Source organism: Abramis brama (assembly GCF_963993115.1).
Source record: "Abramis brama genome assembly, chromosome: 23".
Lineage (NCBI taxonomy): Eukaryota > Metazoa > Chordata > Actinopteri > Cypriniformes > Leuciscidae > Abramis > Abramis brama.
The window spans coordinates 3,686,080-3,700,049 of NC_139985.1; the positions used below are offsets into that span (position 1 = coordinate 3,686,080).

At 41.4% G+C, this 13,970-nt stretch overlaps 1 protein-coding gene across 6 annotated transcripts in view; it reads right to left on the reverse strand.

Moving 5' to 3' along the window:
• camta1b (calmodulin binding transcription activator 1b) overlaps positions 1 to 13,970 on the reverse strand; it is a 268,279-nt gene that overhangs the window by 5,830 nt on the left and 248,479 nt on the right. For 2 of the 6 annotated variants that reach the window (XM_084100190.1, XM_084100188.1), the window contains 14 exons: positions 13,621 to 13,747; positions 13,033 to 13,167; positions 5,098 to 5,267; positions 4,791 to 5,005; positions 4,619 to 4,697; positions 4,164 to 4,491; positions 3,578 to 4,002; positions 3,196 to 3,350; positions 2,858 to 3,104; positions 2,186 to 2,257; positions 2,069 to 2,089; positions 1,519 to 1,718; positions 702 to 773; positions 350 to 380 (listed from right to left, as the gene is read on the reverse strand). In XM_084100190.1, the coding sequence (XP_083956316.1) occupies positions 350 to 380; positions 702 to 773; positions 1,519 to 1,718; positions 2,069 to 2,089; positions 2,186 to 2,257; positions 2,858 to 3,104; positions 3,196 to 3,350; positions 3,578 to 4,002; positions 4,164 to 4,491; positions 4,619 to 4,697; positions 4,791 to 5,005; positions 5,098 to 5,267; positions 13,033 to 13,167; positions 13,621 to 13,747 (2,277 nt within the window). Of the gene's footprint in view, positions 1 to 349; positions 381 to 701; positions 777 to 1,518; positions 1,719 to 2,068; positions 2,090 to 2,185; positions 2,258 to 2,857; positions 3,105 to 3,195; positions 3,351 to 3,577; positions 4,003 to 4,163; positions 4,492 to 4,618; positions 4,698 to 4,790; positions 5,006 to 5,097; positions 5,268 to 13,032; positions 13,168 to 13,620; positions 13,748 to 13,970 lie in introns of all 6 variants that reach the window. The other 4 variants (XM_084100192.1, XM_084100189.1, XM_084100187.1 and 1 more) reach the window with 4 other exon arrangements.

Below are 13,970 nucleotides of genomic sequence, written 5' to 3' on the forward strand. Positions count from 1 at the left end.
GAGAGAGAGAGAGAGAGAGAGAGAAAGAGAGTGCTTTGTTAGTTTTGCCATTAATGCTTCATCTATATTTATTTGTTAGTTGGATCTATAGTCCTCTCTCTCTCATATAAGGCTCAGTCAACTCGGGCTCCAGTCAGCCGTCATGCATGCAGGCATAAAGCAATAGAGAAAATAAGATAAAAGAAAAGAGGGAAGGAAAGGAGAGATAGAGTCATAGGGAACAGTAGAGTCCAAAATCAAGGAACATAGACATAGAAAACGGAGAACTAGATGAAAGAAAAGGGAGAGACAGAGAGATAAAAGAAGAGAAATCAAGGGGTACGAACTGATTTACTGAGGCTGCACTCACCCGTTTGAATAGTCTATGGTCCATCAAGGGGCTTTGCATAAACAGCAAAACAACACCAGACAGCTATTAGTACACACTGAGGTACGGTTGGGTTGGGGAAATGGGACCAAACACAATAGGGCTTTCTAACAGAGCCATGAAAACACCAAGGTGCTATCCTATGACTCCTGGCAATCGTGTTGGTGTGACTGAGAGAAATGTTCCCCTAACCCTTTTAAACAGCAGGATATTAAAAAAACTGATTCATCTAAAAGGTGCAAGTATACCATAGTGTGAGTTGTGTGCAAGCTAGAAGAACATCAGGGCCGTAGGAACACAATGCGCCTGGTGGATGCTCTGGCCTTTGGCCTACCTGTGACGGCACCGCAGCAGAAACCGCATGATCTTTCTGGCAGCTTGGTCTTGTCTCTTGGTCAGTAAACTGCTTCTAAAACAAAATGATTAGCATGAGTGGTTATGCACACTTGCAAATAAAACCAGAAATTTCTAGAAGAAAAATGCACGTGCAAAAATGTCTGCTATGGCGAGATGCAGGACAAGATGAGCGCTAATACTTAGGATTAGGAGTTTGTTCAAATCCTACTCCCAAGTATACAGAAATAGTAATAAGCTGCTCTACCATAAAATGTCAGCAATTAAGGATCAAACTGCAATTGCTGCAACAGGTTATGTGACAACAAATGGCATACAAAAATAATGATGCTTCTATGTGTACTTGGACTCGAACTGTTAGTGAATTAAATATTTTCCCGGGGTCCGACTGGCGCTGTTTCAACAACAGATTGTCTCTTAAAGTAAACAGGAGGGTTTTGAATGCTGCCATTCTTCAGAACGCTGATTTGGCAGTGTGTCACATTTGAAGTGCTGGCAAGTACTTAGTAAGTCATCCAAAAAGACAGTACATTCTATTTTCAAGTAGTAACTTGAGGTGCAATGACACTCAATAAATGCATGCATAACCTCCTGCCATTTATTTCCTATGCAAGAATAATATAAAGATGGAAAGTTTTGAATCATTATTTAGTTCATGACTACTGGAGTTGCCAAAGTGCTCACACCAAAAACAGTGTGGGTTTATTACACCAAGTTCCTTTTATAAATTCTGATTTGTTATACACTAAGCCATAGATTTTTAACCACTAGGTTTGCCCTGTACGAATGCTTTGTACCTGAGTTTGTGCTGCACCAGTGCAGCTGCAGTGGCTCGGCTGCGTGGGTTCGGCCGGCCGAGCTCTTTGTAGCTGCGGTAATATTGCTGGATCAGCACGGCTGCCCTGCGACTCTGCTGGAACTTCTTCTGTTCGTGGTAGCTGCGGAATTTACTCTGGATAAGGATGGCGGCCAGCGTCATCTTCTTATAAAGTGCATACTGCCAAGAAGACAGAGAAAGAATCTTCTGTCACACGAGAGAGAGAGAGAGCGAGATCTGTAGCAAACTACCACTTGGCCACTTGGCTAATAATAAGGGTGGCTGACAGTCGCTAAGTTGTTTTCAGCTGGGTCATTGCAAGTCAGGATGCTTGGAAAAGTAGCTAAATAACTAAACCGTTCTCAGCAAGTTGCTTGATATGAGCTAGCATTCATCTTTGTAGCACTACAAGTTTTGTTCAAATCCATAACCTTAAGTATAGGAGATAGTAACAACAGTGATTAAGAAGCACCACTAACAAACGTCCGGTTTAAAGCAGTAGAAGTTGTAGATGAAGCAGAAAGTTTTACCTTCAAGGCTATCCATGTCAGCTTGAGAAAGAGAGAGGAAGGAATTTAAGGTATTTTTGTAAACCGTTTAATAATTGATCATTTAAAAACAGAGATTTCTGAGTGTTGTTGGCCTACCTGTTTGTACCTCTTATAACAGCGCTGAATGACAGCAGCTGCCAGTTCCTGCTGCTCCCGAAGCGGACGACCCTGCAGGATGGGGGAAGAGGGGGATAAGGTAGGGTGGAGAGGACAGGAGAGAGATTAGTGTTCACAAGGAGGCCTGCAAGGCCACAGAGATGATGCCATCTGATTCCCTTTGTGCCTGGCCAAGGTGTCCTCTTAGACTGGCAAAGTTGCGTCGATATGCTCTGAGACCTGGGAGAAGGTTATTCTTCAGAGCACGGCGCGCCAGCAGAACACTGGGAGAAATCTGCTCTGAACAACCAATGTGGTGTGGACTCAGGGATATCTGCGCATCCCGTTAAGACAGACAGATAGATAGAGGGAACAATGCAATCATTCCTTATAGCAAGGCCATGCTAAGCTCAAGCAAATTTCCCCATGCTTGTCTACAACACTGACCCTATCTCTGCCTTTTGAGTGCACACCACAACAATCATATCACCTTTCACGTCACAGGACGCCAAAGATCCGGATTAATATACCTTAAGTTCAGGAACACCATACAACACAACACAATACACCAAGACCTTTGAAACCGGACCATCACGAACACTGGCAACACACCACCAATAACCTACATAGGTGACACCTGGTGACTGGCACCTGGGTGAAGCCCTGCCCTACCTTGTACTTGCGGAAGGTGTTCTGGACCTGGCGGGCTGCCTCATAAAGTTCTCTCTGTTCAGGATCAGACAGGGCCAGCTGGGTCAGGTCACGCTCCTCCTTGTTGTGGGAGGCGTTGAGGAGCGCAGTCCATTCAGTGGGGGACTGAAAGCCAAGCTTCCCAAGAGGACCGTCGAGTTCCGGCTGTCCTCCACCGTGGACTGAGGCCAGGCCAGGAGAGTGAGTTAGGGGCTTGTTAAACAGGAACCTGGGAATGATTGGGAAAACAATTAAATACAAGAACCCAAAGAGTTTGCAACTATCATTCTTGAGAACAGATCAACTTTATGATGAATCACCTCTCTGCGTCTCCAAGGTAACTGGCCAACCAGCTCATAGTGCTGCTGACTCCAACACCATCTAGTGTAGTGTCTGAGGCAACAAAGTTTTCCCTCTTGATGCGATCAGACGTCGCCTCAATGACTTCCTCCGCTAAAGTCATCATGTTCATGTTCTGAAACAAATTGTTAGGTACTTTTAAAATTGCACCAGTAAATGTACATGTTAATGAGCTCCAAAAAGTGGTTTACAGGATGGATGCATAAGATAGCCAACAATATTGCCACTGAGACACTAGACAGAAGCCAGTACAAGTTTTGCAAGGTCCGTCAGACTTATAGCACTACAAAATAAGCAGTTTTGGCAGTCTACTTGTGTCAAAGTACCTTCTCTATGCCTCACCTGCAGGTCTCCGGTGTTCTCCAGATCCTCTTGGCTTGTACGCAGATCAGAGATTGTTCCAGCGCTAGCAACTTCTCTTAATCTCAGTCTGTTCGCGAGCCTTTCCTTGCCAAGACCTACAGTTGGCACTCTGCGTCCTGCAGCCTGTCTGGAACCCCAACGCCCGCCTCCACAAGTTGAGCCCAGCTTAGTCTGTGACTGCTCACCATCTCCCTGCTCCTTCTCCACAGTGCCTTCCCTCGGTTTGGAAGGGCACGTTTTAGCCTTGTGGGCCTGTTCTTCTAGTCCGAGAGGGGCAGAGCAGGATTTGCTGGGCCGAGTTTGAAGGGTCTCTGGGTTGGGTTTGTGTTTCTTGCTCAATGGGGCGTCCCCGTGACTAACACTGCTATAGAAACTGGATGGTTCCGACCTGGGTCTCCTCAAGTCTGCAAAGGTATAAAGAAAGTGTCTAAGAGGAAGAACACTTGACCAAATTGAATCACTCAACCTGACCTATGCAAGGTCTTGCTATTATTATTTAAGGTTGTTTTTAACTTTATGGATGTAAAGCAAACCAACTGACAGAATAAAAGATTCCAGTTCTCACCTGAGCTGGAGCTGGAAGCAGAACAAGTGATGCTGCTGTCTTTCAGCCCAACTGAGGATGTCTCTGTACCCCAAACATTCATCCATCCCTCTGCTGCTGAGGCCTCAGTAGATGGAGAGAAAGGCATGCTGGCAGTTGTAGTCAGTGCTCCTGACTGCTGCTCCTCCCTCTGAAGGCTTTCCAGACATTCGGCCAGCTTAGTGTGGCCACGGGATCTGGCTATAGCCAGCGGTAAGCGACCCAAAGAATCTGGGATGGCCAGTGCTCGCCGATCCCATTTATACAAAACCACTGCTGCTTCCATGTGACCCAAAGCGCAAGCCCACATCTGAAGAGATGATGAAGAGTTGCATTTAATTTCTGTGGCATATTCTGCCCCTTCTGTATGAAACAACTCATTCAAACAGCATTGTGAAACTACTTGGCAGGTATTATGTCCTAGTCTCAATACTCACTAGTGGGGTACAAGAAAAATGATCCACGTTTAGAGGATCAACCTCAAGTTCCAGGTCAATACTGTCTGCATGCTTAGTGCTGTGAAAACAAACAGAACAATACAGAACAGGTGAATGATGTACATGCAATATATATGGGCATTTCGTGCCAGTATGCAATCTGTATGCTCACCGCCACTTGATTAGTGTTTGGATAAGGGTGGTGTAGCCCTGGGCGGCTGCCAGATGAAGAAGAGTCATGCCCCTGAACGTTTTGGAGTGGATCAGGTGCTTGGACTTGGCCCAGCAGGCGCGGTTCATCATTTTTTCACAAACTACCACCACACGGCTCTCAAAGGAGCTGCCAGCCGGACCTTGACCCTGGCTCTGACTCTGACCTGGTGAGAACTACACCAAACAATAAAGAACCAAGTAAATTCTAAGCATCTAATGGTGATATCCATTAGTTTAGAGCAAGACAGCATAGCTCAAAAGGATACCTGTGCCTGTTCAGAACTGCTTCTTCCTCCTTCTCCTCCTCCTGTTCCGGTTCCTCCGCTCTCAGATGATCCTCCACCGCCTTGTTGCTGCTGCTGTTGACCGGCCATCTCTGCCATCCGTCGCTCCATCTGCTCTAGGCGTTCCAGGATGGACATTCTGAACTGGTTATCTGCATAAAACACAAGGAAATTAAGACTGCTGTGCATACATTTCATACACCTTGTTTTTTATATTTTAAACACAGTAGGACTTTGAAATCAACATGAAATCAAAATTGAGTTTATTTATTTTCTTAATACACATTCCTGGTCTTTATTGTGCACGATTCATCAATGCATGTTATACCAAAGAAAATTTTTTTTGTCTTCATAATCTTTCAGCTGACATCACCAATGCCATTTATAGGTGTGTACACACTGGCAGCATTGGTTCAAGGTTTTTCAACTGCAGTATTCTGCTGTAGCAGGTGGAAAATCACTGGCATGAATACCAAAACATTAGTCCCGTCCTATATTTGTTCCAGATGAGTATCTTGTTTAACTCAGAAAATATGTCACGTTACAGACGTAAAATGTGTTGCAAATTTCACTTCGATACCCTATATGGGTCAATTATATGACATTTTTTTATGTTTGGTTTAAGTTATTAAAAAATTCAGACAACTTTATTTTCTGAAAAAAATATATATTTTTGATATCTAGTACAAATAGGCTGCAATTCTTAAAAACAGTTTTAAATGGTATACCTTTTTTTAAAATGTACAAAACCAACAAGAATACAAAGATGACATTTATAAGATATTTCTATTCTTTAACATCTCAAACATTCGTCATTATTTCTCATTACTTCTGTCCATATAAAATAGTATCTAGTTGCACATCCTTTGTCCACTTAAAAAATGGTTTCCAGCGACTTGCAGGTTCTTGTACGTACGCTCTTAATGTATTGTTTTGTTATAGTGACAGCTAACATCAAGACAAATTTCTTGCATATACGATATTGACACCAGTTCTGTTTCACACATACTGAATGAAAGCGAATCAAATTCTAATGAATGGACATACACATATGCATTGGATTCTGTGTTTTTCCTCCACAAACATCCACCCTTGCAGACAAAAAGAGCAGCTCTGAGTGGAGCTCCAGTGCAGCTTTGTTCAAACACTACTGCAGTGTTGGTGCAGTGCAGATGATGTCATTTCCACCTGCTGCTGGCTGGCTGTCTCTCTCTCTCTCTCTCTCTCTCTCTCTCTCTCTCTCTCTCTCTCTGCCTCCACTCAGAATGCGGCACACGTACGCTCATGTAGGCTGGGGGAGGGGAAAGGGGAGGAGGGACCAAATTGCTCTACAACGGGGCTGTGACATAATCAACGCTCTACTACACCTCCAGCAGCCTGGAGACGACCAATCAGATGCCAGCAGACCAGCCAGGCAACAGAACACTTGAAAGCTTTGTGTCAAACCTAAAACTGTTGAGGGGCAGCGTTTCAAAACAGACAGACCTAACTCATGTTTATTAACGCAGAGATGGAGAATGTTTACGGAAAATTGATGCGGCGAGATTATTTGCATTGGCTGTATTCAGGTGAATATATAAGGTGAATTCAAGGTAACTGAACCACTTTTTCGCAGTCGTTTCAATGTCAAAAAGTGTCCCAATTTATCTGAATTCCAATACAAAATCAGCTCTTAAGACATGCCACAACAAACAAATGCATGAAAAAAATTAAACATCACGCAGCCTTATCAGTTCCAACAGAGTTAATTAACAGAGTTCATTTTAACTTTTAATATGAACTTAAAAAAAGGTCAAGATTCTTCAAAAAGCTGTAAATACACATGAAACCGTCTTATTTTAAAATGAACAAGTATTTTAAAATTACATCTTGTGTTTGTGTGCATAAATCAGACTTTCCGATTTGCCAAGCACCCAACAACAACCTTCACTAACACAGACCAATGACGAAGCTCATGCATAAACTAGCCCCCCAAAAAAACAAAAAAACATCAACAGTACTAAACAGACTGTGCCAATCTCTGTTACCGTTTTTCAGGAGATGTTACATCAGCCTTGGTGCTGCTCCTTTGGCCTGGGTCTCTCTCCTGGTCAAGCGGACCTCATGTGGGTGAGCACAAGCCTTGAGTGAAAGGACTAAACTCTCTACTCGCTGGATGTTTGAGAATCTCATGGTAATATCCTAATGCAGAGAGCCCAAGCCAGTTTCTCTATTTCATCACAGTTGCATCATGCTCTTGAGAGTGGGGGCTTCTGCACCACTTTACAGCTACAAGAGCAACAGGGGCTCAAAATCACTCACTTGTTGAAGATCTGTTGCGGTTTATTGTGCCTGAGATTGGTAATAAAGAGACTATGGGCTTTACAGTCATCAGAAATTAAACAAGCATTTGACAATGCATCCATATGGATAGGAAGAATTAGTGCACATTAAACTGCACCTGCTGACAGTCTTGTTTTGCATATTAGGTAAAAGTGCAAAATTAGTGCAGAATGCAATTTGCACAGAGCAACTCCCCATCATGCAGGCCAGTTTGGAAGAAGCACCATACTACCACGATCTGGCATACTATGTTAAGACTGTGCAGCATTACTCCAAAAATGCAATCCAAATATATTAAAAATCATGAAAGTCCATGAATCTACAACATGCATTTGGAAATATGCACGGTTGTGACACTCTTCTCCAACATTTGATGAAAAACAGCCGGCATCTCTCTCAAATAAAATGTAATTTACAGTCTGCAGATGAATGAATTACAAGACAATTGAATAGACAATTATATAGCATTAAGTAATAAAAAAATGCATCTTAAATATCTATGTCAGAAATAATCAAAAGACAAAGTCTAATGCACCAATGTGGAGGCAAAATAAGATGTGTACAGTTTTTATGATGGTCTTGATTATTTATTGAATACCGGATGATTGCTATGTAATTTCCCCTCTGAGCATATCCAATATTTGCTACATCTGAGCTCAGAGAGCATATTGACTTTTTATTTTTTTATTTTTAAGGTTTAAAATAGACAGAGCTCATGCTCTGCAGAGCATTTCCGCAAGGATTTGCTTTAAATCTATAACAGACTGATATCCTGTTTAAGCCCATCACTATAAATGCATCGAACAGAAATGGAAAAAAACGAAATCACACAAATGTCCCTTTCGACAGGATTTAGCTGATAATGTGCAATGATTTTGTCTTAAGGGGATTTAGCTCAGCATGGACTCAAAGCTGGGATAACAGCTCCTAATGCTGTGGACATTGGTAGATCTGGTAGATCATGACCCTGGAATAGGTGCTTGTTTTTGGATAGAATTGGACAGAGGCGAGGCTGCTATGATAATGCCATTATTTCTCTGTCAGTCATAATCCCAGCACTGATTATTTGTATTAACTTTCCACATCCAAGCCGAAACATCCCTTCTGCTTAAAAACAATTTAACAAACAATGTCATAGTAGCAATTTGAACTCACATTCAAGGTCTCTGATTGAGATTTGTAAGATATGTACAGCCTCAGACCAGAACTTTGAAGGACTCAGACAAACAAAAGCTTCCAGTACAAAGACTTTGAATGCTGGAATCTAAAGCACTCTTATTGTTTATGTGTAAATGTTTTATGTCCTTATATTCGACTATCTTTAGGTATTTATGCATTTATATCTGCAAGTAATGGACTTTCAACAACAATTTGTTTAGTTTTACTGCACTTAAAATACTCTTTAAGTACTGTGGTCATGATATCCATCCAGAGAATTTAGCAAAATGAGAAAGATATTGCTGACAATGGATCTGACTGAAAAATTGGAAACATTTTTACAGAAAAAAGCTTACAGATCAGTATTCGCTTTGAATGACCATTGCAAGTCAACACACACACACACACACACACACAAAAATGAAAACACAGAATCTCCACAGAGAGTTGTGTACTCTAATTACACATGGAACGAAAAACCAGCACAACACTGTACTTGCTCAGATTATCCAATTTAGTTCAGACTGCTTGGAGGATAGACATACAAACAAAAAACAGTTTAATCTCAATCGAGAGCAAAAACAGCCCGGACGGGACAGATCTGTGTGGGCGCTCCATTAGCGGACTCAAGCCATGACCGTAATATTCCTAGAATTCCACAGGAAATCTCATCAAAGCAGAACAAGGAACTGTGAACTGTAGATTTAGGGTTGATTATAGTGACCTAGTTACAAGTTTTCTTGTAAGGGCATGTAGGCAGGCCAGAAAAACAAGAATACAGAAGTGTCACTCAGTTGAAATCCTCTTAGACTTATATGATGTGATTGCAAATATTGCAGATTGTAATTTAAAACACACACAAATAAGATAACTAAAAACAAGTGTTCTTCATAATAATAATAATAACAATGAAAAAGACTAAATAAAGGCAAAAGACAATAGCCATAAGTTGTCAACAGGTTGGTAGAACAATTCTTATAGGTCTGTCAGCACTATTACACTGTAGATTTCAGAGTAATTGCAGAAAAAAGGTCAACTTTATGGCACAGTATATTCGTCCTCTCCCTCTGGAACACTTATCAGAAGAAGGGCAACAGTCTGATCCTCTCAGCATCACTGTCGCTGTCCACTGCCCGTGGTGCTGAAGACAGACGCACTACACCTGACCGACTCATTGCAAACACATGCTTTACAAAGGAGATCTGGAGGTCTCGGAGAACACTGGTTGGTTAAAGTTTACACGCCGTACAGTCAGTAGTAAGCACAGTCCTACCTGGCTGTAAAACCTGCACAACATGATGATTCTATGACCATTCATTTTAAGAAACTTCCATGTAGCACCTAAATGAGTCTATGTAGTAAATGTTTTCCACAATTCACCCAGCATGAGCTCTCTAAAACACTGCCCTCAGGATAATTAAATAGCTTTCCAGAAGAGAAAATGCTCACAATGTTGTTGGGAAACATCATAAACAAGGGAAAGAATATAGCAGGACACATAAAGACACTGACACCTGGAGCGCAGAACTAGAACCTATATTCATCTTTAAATAGCCCGTGCATGTGGATCAAGTTCATGCCAATACGAAAAGAATCATGCATACAAACCCGAATCAGCCAATGTGTTATCTGTCAATCACACATGTTCTCCATCCAGCGTCAAACTAACCGCAGGAGCCGCTTGGCACATGAGCCAACAACAATAGAACAAAGTGTAAGTGCGGAGAGTGAAGGGAGAGAGATAAAGACCCCTCGTCCCCCTCCTCTACACCTCCTCCTGTTCCCTCCCCATCCCTGCTGCCGATGCTTTATCTTCTCCGCTCGCTCACGGAGACGCGGGGCTTCATCCGCCGCAGGTACGCGCTTTACGCACCGCTTTACGCGCAGTCGTGCGCCACCGACTGGCTCTCCAAACACTCGCAGACATGACATTCCTCCTTTTCTAACGGAACACATTCGATTGCATTGAAAAAAAAAATCGTTTTGCTGGATCTTTTAACATTGCGAATGCTCTACGCGCGCCAGTCATGCGTCTCCAAACCGAGATCGAGTTTTGCATCGTATCGCATTTTAAATTATTATTATTATTTTTTTAAACGTGTTTCTGTTTTATAGCTGTTTACGACAGCTTCTGGACTCGAAGCATTCCGCTTTTGACGTATGACTAAAACCGCGCGTTTTGGCGCGAATCTGAAGTCGAGTGGTGGTTGGATATGGACGTGTTTTTCTTTTGGGAGTGGCAGCGAAACACAATGGAGACGCCGTGATCACTCATATAAGCGCTGGGAACAATGTGACGGTCGCTCACACGGGTGTTTTGCGACAAATCTGTGTCAACAGGAGGCAAGTTTACTGCTCTTGCCCCTCTCAGCCTCTGTCCTGTGGTTCAGTACCTGCAATGCTGCAGACAAACTGTTTTTCTCCTCTCTGCATTATGACAAATCAGGCCAGGCGGTGTGTCGTTCAGTGCCACGCACATAACGCGCTGGATGCACGCAGACATGAAGCTCGATTAGACGAATGAGATCTCATCTCATAACCTTTGATCACTCTTTTTCAGCGTTTTTATATTCCCAAAGTTCACCTAACAAATGTAACTATAATACACTTAACATTGGGATTGCCTCAAATATATCTAGAGTGTAAATCGCTGATGCAGGGATGAATGTCACAAAGAAATACGAAAAAAAGAAAGAAAACAGCTTATTTTTAGGATCTTCAAGATATATTTATATTATTTAGACAAATAAACACATTCACCCTTTAAAATAAAACATATAAAAAAAAATATAACTTTAAAAGTGAATTACTGTGTCCAGACTGGATGGTTTTAATTACTCCATTACAGTAATGGCAATCTAATGAGAAATATCATTGAGAATAATGAGAATTAAAATCACAGACACACTATGAAAATGATAATGAGTTTTTTCACATTAAAGTTGAGGACATGGGGGAAAATGTGCTTAATTGTCTTTTTTAATGCAAAATATAATTTTTCTCCTGATTCTGAGTGAATTTTAGGTTTGAGTTTTTCCCCTCCAGGCTTCATTATTGCTTTTCAGTATAAATATACACTGAATATGAAACAACCTTGAGATTTAGTAAAGGCAGTATAAAAATAATCCTTTTTATTATTAAATATGACCTGGATATTTCTTTGTGAGATTCACCCTCAGAACACAATCAACAACAAACCATGATTTTATCACAGAACAAGTCCATACAGTCCTTATAACCTGATAAGTATACATTCCATAAAGAGAATTTTTTCCCCCACACTTGCAATGACAAAAGACAAAACATACACCACGAGTCTTTTTCAGCCTTATTTTTAACCCAAACATAACCCTGTTATACAGGTTAGAGGGATTCTCCACTGTCTAACCCAGCAGATGTGGATGGCAGTCATCCTTGTAGACCTTAAGGTGTTACAGAAGTATCTGGCCAAGGTTTGGCAGCCCAGTTTAACCATATTCATGCTTGCATGCTCGCATCAAGTTCAAGGCATTGACGCTTGCTTACAGATCTATCACAGGCTCAGCTCCCTCCTACTTTCACTCACTCCTACGAGTCTACATCCCTACCAGAAACCTACGATCGGTCAAAGAGCGACGTCTCGTGGTTCCATCACAGAAAGCCACAAAATCTCTTTCCAGAACATTCTCATTCACAGTTCCATGCTGGTGGAACGCTCTCCCCACCCTCATCCGGAATGCAGAATCCCTGACAACATTCAAAAGACAACTGAAAACCCATCTCTTCCGTGAACACTTAACCTCATAAAAACAAAAAAAAAAAACAAAAAAAACCTTCCCTTTCCCTTTAAAACCTTGCTTATCGGGCTTATGCTACTCTGAATAATGCCTGAACTTTGTATTTTGAGCACTTCTTGCGTTGTTTTTGCCTCTTCATGATGACTCGCTTAATTTAGTCCTAATTTGTAAGTCGCTTTGGATAAAAGCGTCTGCTAAATGACTAAATGTAAATGTAAATATTCAGGATTTGCTAATACAAACCACAGGCCAAAAAAAAAAAAAAAAGCAAATAAGAGCAGAGTCTATGTGAGTTGTTTTTAATTTCCCTTTAGACTAGGCAAACACTACCTGGCCACCCCTGTTCAAAATACAGGCGAAACTAATAGTTTAACAGCAGCCAAGTGTCTTTATGCACCTGCTAGTCATTTGAAACACAGCTTGAAGAAGTATCTGCCATCAGCCTCCCAGAGAGTTTTCAGACAAACATATGCAAAACCCAAATTAAACATTAAGTATTCATTATGCATGAAATAGCATGAATTCAGATTAAAATTCTATAATTTCTTTACTCTGTTCTGCTGAAAATAACCAATACAAAATGATAAAAAACAAACAAAAAAAACACGCAACCAAAACTGTTTAACAGCAATACATAATGTAAGATAAATCCGAAACGTACCGTCCAGTGAGAGCCAGTCGTGTTGAGAGGAGGGCAGGGCAGGCAGGGCACGGGCTTTATACTCAAACACCACTGAGTTGGAGATGATTTGACTGCTGGCTGCGACCTGAAGGGTCACCAGGCCCGTGTCATGAGCTTTCAAAGGAAATGAGACACAAATTAAGATTTAATTTTTTTAATGTGCAAAGAAACAGCTTACAGTTTGCATACGTTTGCAAACCATTTACAATGTTAAGAGTGATGGCTCAGAGTATTTTTGTTTTTATTTATATATTTAGTTATGTAACAGTGGAATTTTAATGAGTTCTCTATGACAGCTGTTAAAAACAGTCCTTTGTTAGTTCACAAAAGACCACATTATATATTAATGGACTACAGTATTGAAACCACATGAAGGTCAAAATATTTCAGCATGGAGACGATTCTAAAATCAAATGTTGGTTTGGGACGATTTGGCATACTGACTTGTGAACTTTATTTGATGCTTTTGGGATGCTGACATTTACCAGACTCGCACTTTCCCTCCAAAAGCACAATTTAAATGTGTATATGTGCATGCAGTTTGTATAAGTGACTGTGCTGGAATACCTGGGCAGTAGCAGCGCAGCACCCCGGGCTGGATGAGGGAGGCTGGAACTGTTATCTGATCAAACAGGCAGGTATATTCACTGCTGGCCTCCTGCCATGGACCGGTGATCAGAACCTTCACCCCACCCTGAGAAATATATACCAATAATGAGCCTTTTATTTAACCTATTAAAGCTTGCAAAGGCAAAGGCATCCCTGAGATCGGTTGTTTGCATTCACTGCATGCTTATACTGTCAGAATTTAATTCTAGATAATTTTTTTGGGGTGTATTTTGGCCTAAACGTGCATTTATTTGTATGCCAGTATGCCACAAGAAACAAATTAAAATGCATCTCTGATGATATATCCT